The 23058-nt window shown below is 36.3% G+C and overlaps 1 protein-coding gene across 1 annotated transcript in view; it reads left to right on the top strand.

Moving 5' to 3' along the window:
- Positions 1-23058, top strand: part of ADGRG6 (adhesion G protein-coupled receptor G6) — a 192553-nt gene that overhangs the window by 145823 nt on the left and 23672 nt on the right. Inside the window, exons 17-20 of the mRNA XM_060190831.1 lie at positions 2401-2528; positions 6145-6413; positions 7652-7748; positions 10033-10316. Of these exons, the coding sequence (XP_060046814.1) occupies positions 2401-2528; positions 6145-6413; positions 7652-7748; positions 10033-10316 (778 nt within the window). The remainder of the gene's footprint in view (positions 1-2400; positions 2529-6144; positions 6414-7651; positions 7749-10032; positions 10317-23058) is intronic.

Here is a 23058-nt window from a genome sequence, read left to right as displayed (position 1 = left end):
GCTTCACCACTCATGAAGCTTTTCCCCTGCAGGTGGGGGCCAGGGCCTTGAACCTGAATCCTTGTGCACTTTAATGTGAGCACTTAACCAGATACACCTACACCTGGCCCCCTATTTTTATTTTTGTATGACTGCTAAGCTGACAAATCGAATAGATTTCAACGAGGTGTCTTTTTAAAAAAAATAATTAATTGATTTTAATGAGAGAGAAATAGACCTTCTCAGCTCTGACTTATGGTGATGCTGAGGATTTAACCTGTGACCTTAGAGCCTCAGAAATAAAAATATTTTTGTATCACTATTATGCTGTCTCCCCAGGCCCCAAAATAAGTAATTTAAAAAAGTGATAATGTTAGAAAAACTTGTAAACTTTCTCAGAATATATTTTCTTTTAGACTATGAAAATGAACAATTAAACTATAACATGTTTTCCCTAAGTAATTTTTTAAAGCCTGATTTTATCCATGATTTCTGTTTTCTGAAAGTTATTTAACAACAGGCAATATTCATTCTTTCTGAAAACATTTCTTTTGCATGGTTATTCAGTCAGGCATCAAAACATTAGCTTAATACATTGGATTATTTTAGTTGTGTTTTGTGCGTTTGATAATGATGTGTATTGTGGATATACAAGTAACACTAAAACAATTGACTATTCAGAGATTATATATATATATATCAAAATTTTAATACTTAAAATAGAATTTTCATAAACTTTTATGTTAATATAGGTTTACGATAAAGCATTGCATTTTCTATTGCCATTTGATTAAACTAGATTCTATATGTATATGGAAATATGTACTTTTTTAGTTCTGTCCTATTTACTATCTTGGCTGCATTTATAGAATTATAAACTGCTGAAAGAAAATCTTTCAGAATTTATTTTTTATAACAGTGTGCTCATATCCTTTCACCTTTTCCTGATCTCCAAAATTTTTTTTTAAATTTTATTTCCTTTTGTTGCCCTTGTTGTTTTATTGTTGTAGTTATTATTGTTGTTGTTATTGATGTCATCATTGTTGGATAGGACAGAGAGAAATGGAGAGAGGAGGGGGGGAAGATAGAGAGGGGGAGAGAAAAATGGACACCTGCAGACCTGCTTCAACGCTTGTGAAGCGACTCCCCTGCAGGTGGGGAGCTGGGGGCTCGAACCGGGATTCTTAAGCTGGTCCTTGCGCTTTGCGCCAAGTGTGCTTAACCCTCTGTGCTACCGCCTCACTCCCCCTCCAAAACTTTTAAGTCAACAGATGTACATATTATTTTAAAAAGTATTATTGCTTTATTGAATCATTTAAGTGGGGGAAGTGGTGGTTTACAAGACTGTTGTTGCATGTGTACAGTCATCTATCTGCTCATGGTGGGTATCATCACAGCACTCCACCATGATGACACTGTCCTTAGTCCCCTTTCAAGTACCTCCCACCTCTCTTTTAGAGTTGTTGGATCTGCAGCCATAAACCATAGTTAAAGTTTCTCTCTTCACTTATACATAAGATTTCTCAGATTATGTTGCCCTATTATATATTCACCACATGGGAAGCTAAGAACAAATGTATTCATAATTTGTTCTTAGCTTCATAATCATCTTTTACAAGTTCATCTTCACATGTTAAATTTAATGTTTCATATGAGTATGCTGGAAAGTAGTTATAACTTTTCATTTCATGACAACACTTTAAACCCTTTCAGGTTTTTCATGTCTATAAAGATTTAAAAAGAAAGAAAGAAAGAAAGAAAGAAAGAAAGAAAGAAAGAAAGAAAGAAAGAAAGAAAGAAAGAAAGAAGGAAGGAAGGAAGAAAGGAAGGAAGAAAGAAAGACAAAAAGCAAAGAAAAACAAACACCTTGTAGTTTATGGAAAGAAATAAAAACTACCCAACCTGATGAATACTAACCTTTGAAGTGATTACACTTAAGAGTTATACCTCCATACTTAGAGTTAGATAGCACCAACACCAGCACCAACCTGTAGCTTTCTGTTGACTGAGCCTTCCTATAGCCAAAGAACCTAGACCCTTCTCAAGGAGTTGGCCTGGTAGACAAAGGTGGCCTCCATTTGCATTAGTGCACATGTTCTGCAAATGGTAGCAGTGAGCTTAATCATTTTCCACTTTTTTGGGAGACATGCCTTTTTGCTTCAAATGATACTGACATGCCTGAATAATAATAAAAGTTAACAATATTAGTAAAAACTCCCTCAATAATGCTACAGGTTAGTTTTCATAGGTGACCCACAGGGGTACAATGAATAGAAATGTTAATACTGATCAACTCTATTTTTTTTGTTAAGCCTTAAGATTGTTAACCCTTAAGATGTCAGCAGTGAACTTTCTAGTCTATCAAAACATGATTCTCCTGAAAAAAAAGATCCTTAGACCTGCTTCCTGTGTTTTATGTAGGATCTGCAAGGAAGTGCCTCAAAAATAGATGCAAAAAACACTAAAGTACTCACCTTCATCAGTTACATTGGATGTGGAATATCTGCTGTTTTTTCAGCAGCAACTCTTCTGACATACATTGCTTTTGAGTAAGTATTTTTCTGTCTGCCAATCCAAATGATAACTGTTCCACATATGAATAATAAAACATAGTGTCCTCAGCTTTTTAAGGCATTTACATATTTTATGAATTATGTTCACAAAGTGACTCAGTGTTAGTATTTAGTATTTTATTTATTTATTTTATTGTTGGAGGAGTACAAGATTGTTGGAGGAGTACAATTCCATACGATTTCTATATCCCATCCCTTCCACTGGAAGGTTCCCTATTCTTTGTCCCTCTGGGAGTATGGACCAAAGATCTTTATGGGGTGCAGAAAGTGGGAGGTCTGGTTTCTGTAATTGCTTCTCTGCTGGACATGGGCATTGACAGATCGATCCATACTCCCAGACTGTTTCTGTCTTTCCCCAGTGGGGTAGGGCTCTGGGAAGGTGGGTCTCTAGGACACATTGGTGAAGTTATCTGCCCAGAGAAGTCAGGTTGGTATCATAGTAGCAACTGCAACTTGGTGACTAAAAAGCATTAAGATATAAAGCAGAACAATTTCTTTAATATTCAGGAACCTAAAGGTAAAAGTATAGCAAATGAAATTTGGGGTCTTAATGATGGAAGGAGCTAGGAAGTCTATTTTATGTTTATTCCAAGTGGCCCATGATTTTATTATTTTGACAGCTAACATGCAGACAGGCTAGGAATATTGTCTGGGAAGATGGTGTCAGAGTTGAGGATAGGACTAAAAAGTTGGCTAAGGGCAGAGATAGGACTAAAAAGTTGGCTATGGGAAAAGTATATAAGTACCATTAACTATAAGCCCCATCAATCGACCTAGGGGCCATGTCTATTCATATTTAGCACAGGAATCTGTGTAACCTCTGCATCCCTATTGGTCTGAGCTCACATTCCATGATCATAGTTAGGAACATTCTAGGCTACATTTGTCTGAGGACCTCTGTTCCCCAAGTGGCAGATTATTTTGACCCAGCCTTTCTTCACAAAGTGTAGCAATTTCTACCACTGTTATTCTACATTGAGGGCAGGATCCTGTAGAGGTCTACAAGAGGGTTTATGATGTTGTTCCTGATGGAAATGACCAGTGATGGTGGAGAGAGGGATCTGTTAGAGGTCTGTGCCCATCATATCTATATGGAAAGTATTTAGGTTTCTCATAGGATATATCCTGCAATACAGATCTTCTACCTATAGGTTCTTAATTCATAATTACTATATTTAATCCATTAAATACATTTGCACTTGTTAAAGATGATTAACATTTAAGTAAATTGTGCAAGTGCTTTGTATGTTGTAAGAAATTAAGACATCTGCTTTGCAAGATTCATAAAATTGGTATTACTTTACGAAACTTAGTATTAAAGAAATACATTTTAAAAAATTCCTAACTTGGAGATGGCTGGTTGGTGGTATAGCAAATGTGTTACAGTGCACAAGAACCTGGGTTCAAGCCTCTGGTCTCCACCTATATGGAGAAAGCTTAACAAGTAGTGAAACAGTACTGCAACTGTCTCTCTATTTCCTTCTCAGTCTTCTTCCTTCTCAACTTCTGTTTCTATTCATTAAATAAACAAAATACTTTTTAAAATTCCTAGCTCATTAATGATAATACAATTTGAAAAACTGTATAGGGAAATTTAAAGAAATGAAAGCACCATTTTTACACTATTTTTTTTCCTGGATAGAAAAAAAGACAGTTCTATGAAGTTAGTAGAGAATTTTGTAATTAATAATAGTTTTAAAATAAAATCATTTTGAATTTTTATTATAATTTGCCAAAGTCTTCATAGTGCAACTTGTTCATAAAGATGGCACTTTACTAGAATGGTAAAATAGCTCACCTGGGGGGTTCTGGGGGGTCGGAAGCCTAGTGGTGGCACTCCTGGTTAAATACATGATTACCATGCGCAGGGACCCAAGTTCAAATTCCTGATCCCCACCTGCATGGGGGAAAGCTTCAGGAATGGTAAAGTAATGCTGCAGGTATCTCTTTGTCTTTTTCTCCATCTATATCTCCCCCTTTCAGTTTCTCTCTGTTCTGTCAGTTAAAATAAATAAAAAAAGAAAAAAAAGCTCACCTGAGGGGGTGTCTGCTTTGTCATGTACATGACCTAAATTGGAGCACCACCACCCATTTTACCTCCCTGCACTGGGGGAAGTTTTAGTACGGGTCTTTCCCTCTTTCTCTCAGTTTCTGTCTCATGGCAGTTTCTGTCTCATGTCACACCAAGATGTTTGAGCCCCAGAAATAAGCCCTCCTTTACCCCCCCCCCCCAAATAACACTACCCAGCTTTTTACAGAGCTTAAGATAGGCTTTATAGAGTTATTACCTGGAACCTGGTCTATATCTAGGTTTTGGGACTTTGTTAGGAAGTGAACCACCTGGGATGGAATTAGAGAATACTATGAAAGAAAGGTCTCACCTGAGTGATGAAACTGAAGGGTTGTCATTCCACACCTGAAGTCTCTGGACACAGTCTGAAGTGAAGCATGCTGGGCTGGCACTCATTGTGTTGATTAGGTTGTGATCAGCGGGTGCAATATTATTTGATAAGAATTGGGAGAAGCATACGGGAAAGTGGGCCCTACCCTAGGGTCCCAGGACTGGGGGAACTTTAGGCTCTATAGTGGAAATGTGAGGTTCCTGCTGTCTTAGGGTTCAAGAAGACAATGGATAGTTATTGTTGACATAACATTATTTGGTAATTGGGTTAACTTTGAAAAGTTCTTTTGTTAGACATATAATCAATTTTCCCCCCTCTTATATTAATTAAATAGTGATTTATATGACTACAATTTAATAGGTGTGTACATAAACACCATTCCCACCACCAAAAGATTGTGTCCCATCCCACCCACCCACACCCCCACCCCCCTGCTGGCCCAGGAAGCCACATGTCCACCCTCACCCTCACCACAGGGTTTTTTACTTTGGTGCCCTACTTTCAATTTAGTCAGATCCTGCTTTTAGTTTCCCTTTCTGATCTTCTTTCTCAGCTACTGTTGATGAGTGGGATCATCCCATGCTCACCTTTATCTTTCTGACTTAGCTCACTTAACATAATTCCTTCTAGCTCTGACCAAGATGAGTCAGAGAAGTTGAGTTCATTGTTCTTAGTAGCTGCATAGTATTCCATTGTGTATACATACCACAGCTTTCTCAGCCACTCATCTGTTGTTGGGCACCTGATTTGCTTCCAGGTTTTAGCTATTATGAATTGTGCTGCTATGAACATAGGAGTACACACCTCTTTTTGGTTGGGTGTTATGGAGTCCTTGGGGTAGATCCCCAGGAGAGGAATTACTGGGTCATATGAGACCCACCCTACTAGGGAAAGAGAGAGGCAGACTGGGAGTATGGATTGACCAGTCAATGCCCATGTTCAGTGGGGAAGCAATTACAGAAGCCAGACCTTCCACCTTCTGCAACCCACAATGACCCTGGGTCCATGCTCCCAGAGGGATAGAGAATGGGAAAGCTAGTAGGGAAGGGACGGGATATAGAGATTGGGTGGTAGGAATTGTGTGGACTTGTACCCCCCCATCCTATGATTTTGTTAATGTCTCTTTTCTTAAATAAAATTAAATAAAGAGTTATTAGCATTAGCTATCATATATTTGTTTGTCTGTTTAGAAAATTGAGAAGGGACTACCCCTCCAAAATCTTGATGAACCTGAGTACAGCCCTTCTCTTCCTCAATCTCACCTTTCTCTTGGATGGCTGGATCACCTCATTTCATGTGGATGGACTTTGCATTGCAGTTGCAGTTGTGCTACACTTCTTTCTTCTAGCAACTTTTACCTGGATGGGGCTGGAAGCCATTCACATGTACATTGCTCTGGTTAAAGTATTTAATACTTACATTCGTAGATATATACTTAAATTCTGCATCATCGGCTGGGGTAAGCCTCCTAAAATGTTTAGTTTTGTTTTGCTTTTACCGTCATTGAAATCATTAGGCTGTCATCAGAAGATAAACTTTCAGAAGAACAGAATTTCTTAAAAAAAAAAAACTAAAAACTTCAGAATTACATATGATGTGGATGTGATAATACATAAACTAAGGAAAGGGCTCTTTCAGAAAGCTATTTTTAAGAACTGTTCAACATCCTCACTAAATTCAAGAGCTCAAGGAAAAAAGCCCAAGTTCCTGAGTCACCATGGGCTTATTTCCTTCGCTCTGAGCCAGCTCACCCAAGATTGAAGAAGCATCTAGAAGGCAGTGGTGCTTTTTCATTATACTTCAAAATATAAAGACCTTCTCAGACAACTAGTTCTGTTCTCATCCTTAGATCTATGCCATGTCTTGGAAATGAAAGAGGGAGAGAGAGACAGAATATACAACTAGAATATGGACAGATTTATGGCCTTGAATGTCATAATATGATTCTTTGCATTATATTTTGCCAGTTAGAAATCTTATAGCAGACTTGGATTTTTTTTTCTTTATCTGAGTTTTATGATAGGTTAGGCATTTTAGACCTTTCTCACATATACACTTTTTTTAGATAGTGTTACAGAAATATGCAACTTCTGGAGTGTTCAGTACCATCTTGGATGTTGATAGAAGTATCCCCCACCTCCCTTAGGAAACTAGTATAATGTGGTGTTTCACCAGCACAATATACTTGAGAATACTTTTTAATTTTATTTGTAAAAAAAAAAAAAAGACTTTTAAGACCACCATTGTCTCTCCCATTTTTTTCTAGACATTTTTATTTATATATCAGCAGCACTGCAGTGGCTGTAAGCTACAGTGGCCTTACCACATAAACCATATTTTCTGATAGTGGATTCACTATAAATCAGGTTCTGGTTTCTTTAGTGGATACCACAAGCAAATGGAATATATAACTAGCTCTCATTTAGGAGTAGGTTTTGATTGTTGCCATTTAGAGTAAGATGTTCTTAATCAAAAAAGAAATTTTACTATATTTAACTAAGTCGCCAACTAAGAATTTTCATTTTTGTAATACAGAATGTTTTATTTTTCTTTATTATTGTTACCAGCCTTACAAAGTAGCTCTTAATGCTTCATAGAAGTTGTTTGTGTGTGTATGTTCATTGCTGATTTTTTTTAAATTTTTTTCTTTATGGAGGGGGTTAATGTTTTACAGAGTGTGTGTTTTTTCAATGACAGGTTTGCCTGCCTTAGTTGTGTCAATTGTTCTAGCAAGCAGAAAGAAAAATGTAGTCTATGGGAAGAAAAGTTATGGAAAAGAACTGGATAATGAATTGTAAGTAATAAAACTTATTGCGATTTTTTTTGTATATTACATATCTTTGGTTACCTTAAAGTTTATTATAATTTCTCCTACCAATATTGTACCTCTTTCTTTGGAAGACTGAAGTTGTTTCCATGCCTTCACCAAGGTCTCTGCTACACTACGAATAAATTCAGTTATTATCCTTAATTTTCTGAGGTGCATTTCTAAATTAACATTGTGCTGTGTCATCTGAGGGATTTCAGAAGTCTAAGGAAGTAGGAACCGCAAAAGACCCATTGTATTTGTAGAGATTCCATAATAGCTCCACTTCATTAAACCCATGTTAAGTAGTTATATCAGAAAGGGAATGATTCAATGCCATTATGTTGTGTGGAAATAGAGTGAATGAAAAAGTAAATGAGTTTAAATAATTTGGAAAATTCCCTTTAGATTATGAAACATTTGAGGCTAGGATTATAGAATGTTCAGATTTGGTAGTTTTTTTGATCTTTCACATTCTAGTACATATTAGGTACTTAATAAATTTTGTTAATTGAATAAATTACTGAGTGAATAAAGAATTTACTCTGAGATGAGACCCATGATGCCAAATTTCAGTACACATTTTATGGGCAGTAACACTTGTACATTCAATGAGTACACTCTTTCATGGCTTTTTTTTTTTTTAGTTTATATTTACAATGTAATACTCAAAAGACCCTATACTAACAGGTGGAAATGAAGAGTCCAAATGAAGAATTTCAGAATTCTAGGAGAATTTCCATATGTATGGAAAGATTAGCTCCAGAAATAATCATCATTTCTGAGACCTTTGTAATTAGGTATATTAGAAGTATAGCAGAAGTGTATGTGTAAGTTCTAAATATGAGAATTTTAAAGTATGTTATTTTATTCTTACGTAACTATGAAATAAATTAGCATATCATCAATAATTCACATTTGCTGAAGACTAACCATATGCTAGAAATCAGGTTATGGGATTCAAAGATGATCAAGCTTTTGTCTCTGTTGAAATCATATTCCAGAGTAAAAAAAAGATATAGCCATAAAGGATGACAATTAGTATTTTAAGATTAATTTAATTGTCATAATTTTTAAAGATTTTTTATTTCATTTGTTTATTTGTTTTCTGTAGAGAAAGAGAAACTGAAAGGGAAGGGGGAGATAAAGAGGGGGAGACTCCTACAACATCATTTTATCATTCATGAAGCTTTCCCTCTAAATTTGGGAACCAGGAGCTTGCTTCTGGGTTCTTGGCCACTTTAATACATGAATTCAATCAGGTGGGCTGCCACCTAGTTCCTGTTATAGAAAATTTATTCAATTTTTTAGGTTTAGGAACTTCAGTAATATTAACTAAACACTGAGACATTTTCAAATTACAGTATTTAAGTCACAATGTACTTTGTATACAGTACTATTTTATATTAATTTCATGTACTTTTTGATTTATATATTATTTTAATGTCAATGAAATCCTTTCTCATCTTAAAAAGTTATTACAGTCAATTGAAATCTTTTAATTGTGATTAGGAAGTATCTTAAGAATAACACAGTACTACAATATGGTTTTTGCTTCAACTAGACAATGTTAATAGAAAATATTTTCTTGTAAGTAATAGAATCCACAATTATGTTTCAGTAATAATTCACTCTTACATGGAGAAAAAAAGCATGAAAGTAGCAGTAACTGATTTTATAGTTGAAAATGGTAGGACCAGCAACTCTAAACTGTTTTGGCCCTTCTTTCATGGATATAAGAAGATTGCTGCAGTTCCAGAGTTGACTTTTATATTTGAAGCAGAAGAAGGAACAGGGAGTTAGTTGAGTCAAGACTAGCTTTCCTTAATATCATTTTATGAAACAGTGTCTACACAATCACCTCTTAAATACAAAGGGAATTAAGGAAATTAGTACTCAAATTTCTCTTTAATTAGAGGGAAGATACATCATCATCATCATCATCATAATAATAATAATACAGTTAAACATTATTTTGAGTGAGTCAACCAAGAGTGACTTTATGCTAAGCCGTAATTCAGGGAGCCATCTTTTTCTCTTAATGTTAACTTAAGTCAATTACTATTAAAATGATAACTATCCACAGGAAGGCATAAATTCTGTAAACATCCAAGAAAAAAATTGAAGCCTGAGTAAATGAAGTGATTTTTTAAAAAGATGTTTTGGAAAGTGTGCAAAATTTATAGTAGTCTAAATTAAACCAGGAGATGTCTTAAGTAAACAGAAATTGGTAATGAGTCTCACCTCCTTGAACCATTTTTTCTCTTTCAAGTTGTTGGATACAGGATCCCGTCATATTTTATGTGACCTGTGCTGGATATTTTGGAGTCATGTTTTTCCTGAATATCGCCATGTTCATTGTGGTAATGGTGCAGATCTGTGGGAGGAATGGCAAGAGGAGCAATAGGACACTGAAAGAAGAAGTCTTAAGGAATTTGCGTAGTGTGGTTAGCCTGACATTTCTGTTGGGCATGACATGGGGATTTGCTTTTTTTGCTTGGAGCTCCTTACAAATCCCTTTCTTATACCTTTTTGCCATCTTTAATTCATTACAAGGTAAGATAAATGGTATTTGAATAATTTCCACTTTATAATTTTATCATATTTCCAAACAGCTTTGCTTTCGGGCAGATGCTATATTTCTATTTCACTGTTCTAAATAATGAGTATAATTCCAGGCATATGGCTTGAATAATAAACATTTTGAATGAAAAGTTAAGGTGGGTCAGGGTGATGGCATACTTGTTTAAACACACATTTCTATGTGGAAGGACCTGGGTTCAATTTTCCAGTCCTCACCGATAGGAAGAATCTTAATGAGCAATGAAGCAGGTCTGCGGTGTCTCTGTTTTTCTTTCCCTCTCAATCTCATCATCTCCTTTATTTTTCTTTATGTCCTATCTAAAAAAAGAAAAAGAAAAATAGCCATCATGAAGAAACAGCCCTATACCCCTAGTGCTATACCCCTAGTGCAGTTAAAAACAAATTGCGCTATACCCCTAGTGCAATTAAAAACAAAACAAAATGAATATATGTTTTATTTCAGTGATGCACTCCAAGGATTTAGAAGCTACCAAATGCCAGCTGCTCAAGAAATTTATATTACTGTATGAGTGACTATGGGTCAAGTTGTTGTCCAGCAGGAAGTTTAATGGGATGAAAAGACAACTTTTAGATTCTTCAAATATAGTTTATTGACATCAGTACTCTATATGGACCCTCTCTTCCTGTAGGTGTGCCACTCGTGGCTAGAGGCATTTTTAGACTACACCAGAGTAGAACTATTCACTTTGATTCCTTGACTTCTTGGGTTTCAAAATAAATACTAAAACAAATAATAAAAAACCCAGTTTAGAAACACTCCTTTTTTCCTTTATACGTGACCGTTATTTCAGCAGCTTAATAAACATTTACCTACTTTGTACAAAAATACAACTCTTCTTTCAAGAAGCTGGCATTCTTCTGATCCCATAAAAAACACCATAGTAGAGAGTCGAGTGGTAGCTCAGTGGGTTAAGTGCACATGGCGCAAAGTTCAAGAACTAGCGTAAGGATCTCAGTTTGAGCCCCTAGCACCCCACCTGAGGGGAGTCGCTTCACAGGTGGTGAAGCAGGTTTGCAGGTGCCTGTCTTTCTCTCCCTCTCTGTCTTCCCCTCCTCTCTCCATTTCTCTCTGTCTTATCCAACAATAACAACATCAATAACAATAACTACAGCAACAATGAAAAACAACAAGGGCAACAAAAGGGAAAATAAATATTTTAAAAAATTTAAAAAGCAGTATATTTGATAATGAAATTGGCCCTTAAGTCTCAGTGAACATATTGAATCTTTTTAATTATTTTTAAATTATCTTTATTTATTTATTGGATAGAGAGAGCCAAAAATTTAGAGGGTAGGGGGAGTTAGGGAGAAAGACAGAGAGACACCTGCAATACTGAATTGTAACATGCTCCTTCAATCATGTGTGGCACCACCTGGACCCATGTTGAAGTATTTTAATTCCATTACATTCTTTAAAATATAGGATGGACTGGATGTACCTTTTCACGTATTGATAAACCTTACTAAAGTTCAGAAGCACTATGAGGGGAACATTTCAAAAGGAATCTTTTGGAGACAGTAAACTTTTTTTCTGCTAGAATCTGAAGTGCAGTTCTAGATGTGGCCAGGAATATTTTTGGTTGGGTCTTCAATGCATCTTACCTCTAGAATGCGCAGCCTCTGAAGACGTGAATCCCTGATTTTAAGGCTTGGTGCAGGGGAGAGGGAAAAAAATCATGCCTTTGTTCTGTTCAGTGTTCTTAGTTGATTTGCTGGTCACGTATGTTACAGGTTTACTTTGTGATTTCTTTGCATCTTTTTCTCTGAAGCTTTGTCTTCTAATTTCCATGTGTCTCCTAAATACCAGTCGAGGAGATGAGAGACTGTGCCTCTCATAACTCTGCAATAAAATAAATAAAATTAACAAAAGGAATGTTTGGAGACTCTGTAGGGCAGTACTTCTGGCTTACCTGAACTGACTTTCCAGATATAGTAAGTGCATAAGGAAGGAACTTATGACAGAAGTTGAGGAAATCTGAATTGAGTTGGAAAACAGATTTGTGCCATTGACCAAATGAGATGTCTAAGCAAGTGCTCCCTAGGGGTGTGTGTTCTAAGAAAAGTCTGCATTACAAGCAAAATGGTGTTCACTGTTTTGTACTGTACTTATCAGTTCTGTTGATTTTCATGTGTTTCTGATTAACTTGTGAACTCTTGTCAAAATAAAAGTTCTGTCATGTAGTAAGTTCTCAGCAATTGTTCAGTAAATAAATGGATTGCAGTGTGAGATGGGGAAGGACTCTTGCGGTAGCCTAATCCAACCTGAGACAGCTCTGGCAGTAAAAGAAAATTATTTCAGTAAATTGTATTCAAGTTCATTCTGCCATAACAAAATATATGTGGGCTAATTATCTTTAGTAAATGGGGAGTACTCTTCCAATGTATCATCACATATGAACACTTCTATATAGATATGTAGCTTGGTAAAGGTATACCTCTGTTTATCCCCTTCTGTAATATACAGCATAAAAGTACCCAGATAAATGTTGACAAAAATACCCATTAACATTAGAAACTCCATGTTTTTTTATATGTCAAGACTGTACATGAAAGGCACATTCATCTGCCAGCCCAAACTTGTTTTCACTTTGAGAATTTCCTGGCAGACTCAGCAACCTTCAGCAGTTACTATTTTCTGTTCAGCTTTGTTTCCATTAATGAGAATTGGGGTGTTTCACTTTTCCTGGAGTTGATCTAATGTCAGGAGAGAAAAATGTTATATGCCATCATCAAGTCAGTGCTCTCCATAAATCATTGACTCTTTAAAGATATATTTTAAATTATATGAATTCAGAGCAGACTTCTGCACATCCAATAATATTAAAAACAATCCTCAAAGAGAAATTTAAATTAAAAACTAGTGATACAGAGGACATAAGTCTTCCGACAATTACTTACTTACTGGCCAAGTTTGAACAAAAACTTCCAGAATGTTATAGAAAATAATTTAATCACTTCTATTTGAACTCACAAATATAATGCAGGCAACTTTCCCCATCTTTTTCATAGTGGATTGTTTTGTGGGTTGTTGTTGTTTCGTTTTACATAATTTACTTGAATAAATTATACATTGCTTTCATCATTTTTTTTCTAAAATGAAAGTACATATTATCTCTTGGTGGAATTACGTATCTGTCTTTTTCTCTCTTTGCTGATTCCCCAAAATTAATCTGGCATATCAGTGTAGACTAACTTACTGTTTTTGTAGCCAAGCTGACAGAGAGTTAGAATTAGATACCTGAGGCTCCTAGTTCATTCCCTTACATCCCAGGTACTAGTGAAGCCCTGGCTTCAATCTCTCTTTACATCAAAATAAATAAGACATATACTTAGAAACAATTTTTTCTAGAGAGTACACTTGAAAAATGTACAAAAGACAAATTGCTATTTGAAAAGAAGAGATGTATGACAAGACAATAATTCACATGCCTGGAATATTAGTTTATACTTCAAGAAGTATGATGTAATTCAGTCTGAAGAAATAAAAGACAGTTTTCTGGTTGCTGGAAATATCTTGGTCACTCTTCTTTGGGCATAATCTTTTTGACAAGATTTATGAGCTTGTAGGGTAGAGTTATTGGTTGCAATTGCAGAGTAAATAATTGTTATATGAGTGATGAACAGTATCTCAAACTGTGCTTGCTTTTTTCATTTCACATTAATTTTCATAAATAGAATTAGACATCTGAATTTATTTGTATATAGTATATTTGGTTTATGAACAACATTAGGAAAAAACATTTAGAAGAAAGTTTTATGTTGACTTTATCAACTTTGACTGGTTTCTAGAGTATGAACTAAATTAAACTTAGGATATTTAAGGGAAAATGTGTTATTTTGTTCTCTGTAATATCACTTCATTTTTTAAATTTTTTATTTGTAAAAATTGACCTATCAATGCCCATGTTCAGTGGGGAAACAATTACAGAAGCCAGACCTTCAACCTTCTGCATCCCAGAATGACCTTGGGTCCATATACCTAGAGGGTTAAGGAATAGGAAAGCTATCAGGAGGGGATGAGATAGGGAGATCTGGTGGTCGGAATTGTATGAAGCTGTACCCCTCTTATTCTATATGGTTTAAACTATGATTTCTTCTGATAACTATATAAATGTACTTGACACTATAAATTAGAATAAGCTCTTAAATAAAAAAAAGAAGCCTATCCCATCAAGCTGATTGAGAATTAATGTTGATTGAGAATTTGATCTTTTTTTAGAGTTGTTTTTTTATTTTTTCATTATTTTTTTTTTAAGAAAGGAGACATGAACAAAACCATAGAATAAGAGGGGTACAGTTCCACAATTCCTATAACTCGATCTCCATATCCCATCCCCTCCCCTGATAGCCTTGCCATTCTCTATCAGTCTGGAAGTATGGAACCAGGGTCGTTGTGGGTTGCAGAAGGTGGAAGGTCTGACTTCTGTATTTGCTTCCCCGCTGAACATGGGCATTGACTGGTCGATCCATACTCCCAGTGTGCCTCTTTCTTTCCCTAGTAGGGTGGGTCTCTGGGGAAGCAGAGCTTCAGTACACATTGATGGGATCTTCTGTCCAGGAAGTCTGATCAGCATCTTGTTGGCATCCGGAACCTGGTGGCTGAAAAGAGAGTTAACATACAAAGCCAGACAAACTGTTGAACAATCATGGACCAAAAGACTGGAATAATGCAGATGAGGTGTTGGGGGGTATTATCTGCATGCTCTTGTAACTTTTGCTTTCAGGTATATATTTTTCCCCTAGTTTATGGGCACGTGTGAACCTATGCTCTATCTCATGGGACCTGGACTATATCTACGTTTGGGGACGTTATTGGGGAGTGGACCACTAGGAATGGAATTAGAGAATACTATGAAAGGAAAGGTCTCACTCGAGTGATGAAGCTGAAGGGTTGTCATTCCACACCTGAAGTCTCTGGTCACAGTCTGAAGTGAAGCATGTTGTGGTGGCACTCGCGTTGCTTAGGTTGCAATCCACGGATGCAATATTATCTGATTTGAATTGAGAGCAGCATGCAGAAAAGTGGGTCCTACCCTAAGGTTCCAGGACTGGGGGAAATATAGGCTCTATAGTGGAAATGTGAGGTTCCTGCTGTCTTAGGGTTCAAGAAGACAATGGATAGTTATTGTTATCATCACATTATTTGGTGATTGGGTTAACTTTGGAAAGTCCCTTTGTTAGGGTTTGGGCTATAATACCCAGCATCTTGTATATAGCTGTGCTACTGGTTGCTTCTGTTCTCCCTGAGAGAGTCCACATATCAAAGACTTAGCCTATGTATTAAGAAGACTCAGTCTGTGTTTTAAGAAGTTCTAGACATGATCAATTTCTCCCCTCTCATATTAAATAGTGGTTTATATGTTAATACTTTAATAGGAATGTACATAAACACCATTCCCATCACCAAAAGACTGTGTCCCATCCCCACCCACCCCAACCCCCTATCGCACCAGGAAGCCCAATGGCCACCCTCCCCTTCACCACAGGGTTTTTACATTGGTGCCCTGCTCTCAATTTAATCAGCTCCTGCTTTTAGTTTCCCTTTCTGTTCTTCTTTCTCAACTTCTGTTGATGAGTGGGGACATCCCATACTCATCTTTATCTTTCTGACTTAGCTGACTTAACATAATTCCTTCTAGCTCTGTCCAAGATGGGTCAGAGAAGGTGGGCTCATTGTTAGTATTCCATTGTGTATATGTACCACAGCTTTCTCAGCCACTCATTTGCTGTTGGGCATCTGGGTACCTTCCAGGTATTAGCTATTATGAATTGTGCTGCTATGAACATAGATGTACACATATATTTTTGGTTGGGCATTATGGAATCCTTGGGGTATATCCCCAGGAGAGGAATTACTGGGTCATATGGAAGGTCTTTGTCTAGCCTTGTGAGAGTTCTCTAGAACTCTTGTGAGAGGCTGGACCAATTTACATTCCCACCAGCAATGCAAAAGGGTTCCTCTGTACCCACAGCCTCTCCAGCATTTGTTGCTGCTGTCCTTTTTGATGTATGCCATTCTCACAGGAGTTAGATGGTATTTCAATGTTGTCTTTATTTGCATTACTCTCACAATCAGCGACCTGGAGCAGTTTTTCATATGTTTATTAGCCTTTTGGATCTCCTCTGAAGTGAACATCTTGTTCATATCCTCTGCCCATTTTTGGATGGGTCATTTGATTTTTTGGTGCTAAGTTTGCTGAGTTCTTTGTGTATTTTGGTGATTAGTCTCTTGTCTGATGTTTGGCATGTGAAGATCTTCTCCCATTGTGTGAGGGGTTTCTTTGTGTGTGTGATAGTTTCTTTGGCTGTACAGAAGCTTTTCAATTTGATGTAGTCCCATTGGTTTGTTTCTGCTTTAGTCTTCCTTGCAATTCGGTTTGTTTCATCAAAGATGTCATTGAGGTTTAGGTGGGAAAGTGTTTCACTAATGTTTTCCTCTAAGTATTTGATTGTTTCTGGTCTAACATCCAGGTGTTTGATCCATTTGGAGTTGATTTTTGTTTCTGGTGAGATAAGGTGGTTTAATTTCATACTTCTGCATGTTACAACCCAGTTTTTCCAGCACCATTTATTGAAGAGAGCCCCCTTCTTCCATTTAATACTCTGGGCTCCCTTATCAAAGATTAGATGTCCATAGGTGTGGGGGGTTAGTTCTGGGCTGTAAATTCTGTTCCACTGGTCTGTGTGCCTATTTTTGTTCCAGTACCAGGCTGTTTTGATGATGATGGCTTTATAATATAGTTTGAGATCTGGGAGTGTGATGCCTCCATTTCTGTTTCTTTTCCTCAAGATGGTTTTGACAATTCTAGGTGATTTCTGGTTCCAGATAAATGACTGTAGTTTTTGTTCTATTTCTTAAAGAAGCTTGGTGGAACTTTGATGCATATCACATTAAATTTGTATATGGCTCTGGGCAGAATATTCATTTTGATGATATTTATTCTTACGATCCATGAGCATGGGATGTCTTTCCATTTCCTGGTATCAGTTTTTATTTACTTGAGTAGTGAATCATAGTGTTCAGTATACAGGTCTTTCACTTTTTTGGTCAGCTTTACTCCTAGGTATTTTATTGATATTGTTGCAACAGTGAATGGGAGTGACTTCTGGATGTCTTCTTCTTCAGATTTAATGTTTTCATAAAGAAATACCACTGATTTTTATACATTGATTTTGTAGCCTGACACCTTGCAGTATATTGCCTCATAACTTCCAGTAGTTTTCTACTGGATTCTTTAGGTTTTTCTATGTATACTATAATATCATCTCCAAATAGTGAGACCTTGACTTCTTCCCTTCCAATCTGTATTCCTTTGATTTCTTTCTCTTGCCTGATTGCTATGGCAAGAACTTCTAATACTATGTTGAAGAGTAATGGTGATAGTGGACAGCCCTGACTAGTCCCTGATCTGAGGGGAAAGACTTTCAGCTTCTGTTCATTGAGTATGATGTTGGCTGTAGTTTTTCTATATATGGATTCCACTATCTGGAAGAATTTCCCATCTATTCCCATTTTTTGTAGGGTTTTGATCATGAATGGGTATTGGATTTTGTCAAAGGCTTTCTCTGCATCTATTGAGGTAATCATGTGGTTATTGGCTTTGCTTTAATGATGTGGTGAATAATATTGATAGACTTAAGTATGTTGAACCAGCCTTGCATTCCTGAGATGAATCCCACTTGGTCATGATGAAAAATCTTTTTACTATGCTGTTGTATCCGGTTGGCCAAGATCTTGTTTAATATTTTAGCATCTATGTGCATCAGAGATATTGGTCTGTAGTTTTCCTTTTCTGTTGTGTCTCTGTCTGCTTTTGGTATCAGGGTGATGTTGGATTCATAGAAAGTGGAAGAAAGTTTTCCTGTTTCTTTGATCTTATGGAAAAGCTTTAGGAGTATGAGTACTGTTTCCTGAAGGTTTTGTAGAATTCGTTTGTGAAGCCATCTGGTCCAGGACTTTTGTTGTTAGGGAGATTCTTAATAACTGTTTCAATTTCTTTGTCTGTGATTGGTGTATTTAGGTTTTGTAGTACTTCTTGGTTCAGGTTTGAAAGGGTATATATTTCTAGGAATTCTTGCATTTCTTCCAGATTCTCTAGCTTGGTGGCGTATAGTTCTTCATAGAAGTTTTGCATCATTTTCTGGATTTCTGTGGTGTCAGTTGTGATATCTCCTCTATCATTTGCAATTCTGTGAACTTGAGTCTTCTCCCTTTTTTGTTTAGTGAGTCTGGCTAGGGGTTTGTCAATCTTGTTTAATTTTTCAAAGAACCAACATTTGACTTCATTGATCTTTGTATAGTTCTCTTATTTTTGATGTTGTTTATTTCTGCTCTAATTTTAGTTATTTCTGTCCTTCTGGTTGCTTTAGGGTTCCTTTGTTCATCTTTCTCTAAGTCCTTGAGGTGTGCAGTAAGGTTGTTTATTTGGGTTTTTTCTTGTTGTTTAATATGTGATTGTATGGCTGTGAATTTCCCTCTCAGTACTGCTTTAGCTGTGTCCCAAATATTTTGATAGGTTGTGTCTTCGTTTTCATTTGTTTCCAGAAACATTTGAATTTCCTGCTTGAACGAATCTCTGACCCAGTGGTTCTTAAGCAATATGTTGTTTAGTTTCCAAATTCTGTGGCTTTTAATAGTTGTTGTTAAATGTTAGCTTTATTCTATTGTGGTCTGAGAAGATACTTGGGATGATTTCAATGCTCTTGAATTTGTTGATGCTGTCTTTGTGTCCTAACATGTGGTCTATCCTTGAGTATGTGTTGTGTGGATTTGAAAAGAATATGTATTCCAATTTTTGGGGGTGAAGAACTCTGAAAATTTCCAGGAGGTCTAGTCTGTCCATCTGTTCATTTAATTCTCTTGTTTCTTTGTTAATTCTGTGCTTTGTTGATCTAAGTGTGAGAGTGGTGTATTAAAGTCTGCCACTATTATTGTATTGCTATTGATGTATTTTTGAAGTTCTTTGAGTAGGTGTTTGATGTATTTAGATGGTCCCTCATTGGATGCATAGATGTTAATAATTGTTAAAATTCTTGGCTGATTGATCCTTTAATCATTATGTAATGACCTTGCCTATCTTTTATTACTTTATTTAATTTAAAATCTATTGTGTCAGAGATAAGAATGGCTGTTCCTGCATTTTTTGTGGTCCATTTGCCTGTAGAATAGTTTTCCATCCTTTCACTTTAAGTCTGTGTTTATCTTTTTGGGTCAAGTGGGATTCTTGCAAGCAGCATATGGTTGGGTTATGTTTTCTGATCCATCCTCCCTCTCTGTGCCTTTTATGGGTGAGTTTAAGCCATTGACATTTATTGATAATATGGATTTAATGTGTTGTAGTGCCATTGTTCAACAAATTTTTATTTGTTCTGATATGTTGCAAGTATTATGGTGATGCTCTTGTTTATAAGAGGTCTTTTAGAAACTCTTTCAGAGAGGGTTTGATGACGGTGCTTCCTTTAACTGTTGTTTGAGAAAGTTTTGATGACTCCATCTAGTTTGAATGAAAGTCTACCAGGATATATTATCCTTGGTTAAAACCCTTTTTCATTCAGGGCGAAATAGATATTTGCCATTCTCTTCTGGCCTTTAGAGCTTGGGTGGAGAAGTCTGCTGATAGTCTTATGGGTTTTCCCTTGTATGTGGTTTTTTGTTTTTCTCTTGCAGTCTTTAGGATCCTTTCTTTATCCTTACTTCTTTTCATTGTGACTATGATGTGTCTTGGTGTCTTCAGGTCTGGGTTGATTCTGTTTGGGACTCTCTGAGCCTCTTGGATCTTAATGTCCTTTCTGTTGTTCAGGTCTGGGAAGTTTTCTTCTATGATTTCCTCTAAAATGTTTGCTTCCCTTTCCTCTCTTTCTTCCTCTGGCAGGCCAATTATATGAATGTTACTTCTTTAGAGATCATCCCATATGTCTCTGCTGTTGTTTTCAGTGTCTCTCAATCTCTTTTTGAGCTCTTTCACCTCTTCCTTAGTTTTCTCTAGCTCATCCTCTGTCTGGCTTCATTCTGTTTTCTGCCTCTTTTAGTCTGCTTTCCCTTCCCTCAGCTGCTTTCTTCATTTCAGCTATTTCAACTTTCAATTCTCTAATTGCCTTAAGGTAGTTAGTATTTTCCTTGAGGGTCTCATCTATGGTTTTCCTAATACTGCTCTTCCTTTCCTCCAAAGTTGTTTTCATTAATGTGATTATTAAATTTATTATTGCTTGCATGCTTTTCTTATCAATGGTTATTTCTGACTGATTTGTTGTTTCTTCTGGGCTCTTGTCTTCATTCACTGTAGTAGAAGTTTTACTTGCTCTTGATCTACCCATTTTTTAATGTGTTTTTTATTTTTATGTTCTGTTGTTCCTCAGTTATTGTGTTTTGTGTACAAGCCACACTATACTAAATGCCTCTATGACAAATGCAATCACCACTCTCGGAAATTACAATAATAACTAAAGCAATGACTGAAGCAGTTTAACCAATACCAGTTAGTCCCACAATGTCTCCAGTTCATGAAAAAATAGCAACCAAAACTAAATGAAAAAGAAAGAGAAAGGGAAAAAGGGGATAGCAGGAATAGAAATTGAAAATCTACTATCCACTGTAAATTATAGTGGTAGCAAGAGGAGAAGGGGAAGTAGAGCAGAAACAAACACAAATGGAGTCTGCTCTGAGTCCAATTTCTTCCCTAAAATAGTTCACAAATGAGTATCAGTGAATTCAGAAGGCAGAGGGAGGAGGAAGGGAGAATTGAAGATGGGGAAAAAAGAGAGAAAAGAAAAAAGAAAAGAAGAAAACAGTTAAAAAAAAAAAGCAGTGAAAGGAGAATTGTTTTTTTTTTAATTGGCTTGGAGGTGGGAGAAGGGCGAGAGTGGATCGAGGAGGTATGAAAAGTGAGACAAATTTCTCTCACAGTGAGTGATAGTTCTTGTCACCAAGCAATGGAAGGTATATTAACAGTTAATTTTGGTCAACCTGAGGGAGGGGGGGCAAAGGGATATGCATGTATATATAATAGTATTAGTAAAATACTATCATATATATATGTAAAAAGCTCAAGCAGTGGGTCTGCAGCTCGGACAGCTCCCAGTTAGCATATGCACATTGAGTCTAGACAACTGATTGAGAAAGAAAACACAAAACCAAACAAAAGAAAAAAAAAAACTTTCAAGCAGTCTTTCCCAGGCTGGGTGAGGCTTGCTTGATTAGCTAATTTTCACTCCAAATGGGTCTAAGTCCCTTACTCAGAGGAAAAAGAAAAATAGCCTAGAAATTTGGAAGAGTGGTTGGAATGGCACCCTGGTGGGTCAGGAATCTTGGTAAAGAAAAGAGCTCAGTGGGGAGCCTGCTGGCAGGAGCTCCCAAACCCTAGGTCTGGTTATGGGGAAAAGGGAGCTGAGAAAAATAATCAAGACATTTCCTTTCTTTTTGCTCTAATTTTTAACCCAAATTGAATTATAGTCCCCTCCTTGGACTCACGTTTAGGATGCCTTGTTTGTCCCGCTGAAGGCCAGATTTCTAAGGCTTTCTAGCAGTTGTTGTCAGAGCTCATACTGGTGCAGCTACCTTCCAGTTGTCATCTTGGCTCTGCCTCAATGAGAATTTGATCTTTAAAAAAAAATTTTTTTCCAGGTATGATAAACAATACTGATTAATAGTTTTGGACACAATCAGTTCTTTTATGTGTATTCATCAAGCTACATACTATTCTGCAAAGGGAAATTGCTATGTAAAATAGAAAAAGATTTCTCAGAAATAAATCTTGCGTTAGTTCTTTGACAATAAGATAGAGCAGCAGAAATAACAGAAATAAGTTATAATTCTTGTGATAAGCTTGGAAAGTAGGTTCCCAGGAAAAGCATTTTCTCTATTTTAGATGAAGAAACATTCAGAAAAGTAAAAGACTTCCCCACAGTCAGATTGAATCCGACAGTGTAACATTACTTATTTAATGTTAGTGACTTAATATTGTTTTACATAATTATCAGGTTTCAGAAGTGTTTTCATACCTACACCTGGTGTGTGCAAGTCACCACTTCTGCCACCAAAGTTCTGTGTCTCCCCACCAACCTACACTCGTCCCCACCCCATAACCATCTGAGTTCTCATATTTTACAAGAAACTGTCTGATTTTCTTTTGTTCCATCTCTTCCCCGTCCCCATATATTTTTCTTTGCAAGTTCTTTTGCTTTAGTCATCTATGCTCTGTACATGAGGGAAAACACCCAGTAGTTGACAATGTTAAATTTTACTATGACATATAGGAAAAATAGAAAAGGACCTTATTAGGAGATAAGGCACACTAAGAGGGGAAAAATAGTGCCCTTTAACTTTTACATGTCATTGTTTCTAGGAAGTGAATATCTACTTCCTTAAAAAAGTAACTATTAGTAATTTTTAATGAGCATGTAATATCTTGTTTTCATTCAGCAAAAATTATATACATAAATATATTTTATTATTGTTTTAACCCTACTGATAAACTAAGAAAATGTAACTCAGTTACAAATTAGAAATTTCTTGACAGGTAAGATATGCCATAGTCACATAAATACCGCCTAGGAGATTGACACTAAGAAGCAGAAATGAACCCCCTTTAAGTCCCAAATATCTGAAATGACATTGTGTTGGCTGAGATTTTACATACTGAAAAGAAAGAAGTTACTCATCTTTTGACAGTAAACTTGTTTCACAGAAAAATATCTT

This window comes from Erinaceus europaeus, chromosome 4, assembly GCF_950295315.1.
Source record: "Erinaceus europaeus chromosome 4, mEriEur2.1, whole genome shotgun sequence".
In the NCBI taxonomy this organism is placed as follows: Eukaryota; Metazoa; Chordata; class Mammalia; order Eulipotyphla; family Erinaceidae; genus Erinaceus; species Erinaceus europaeus.
Note: the sequence above shows the minus strand (reverse complement) of the source record. Positions and strands in the feature narration are given on the sequence as shown.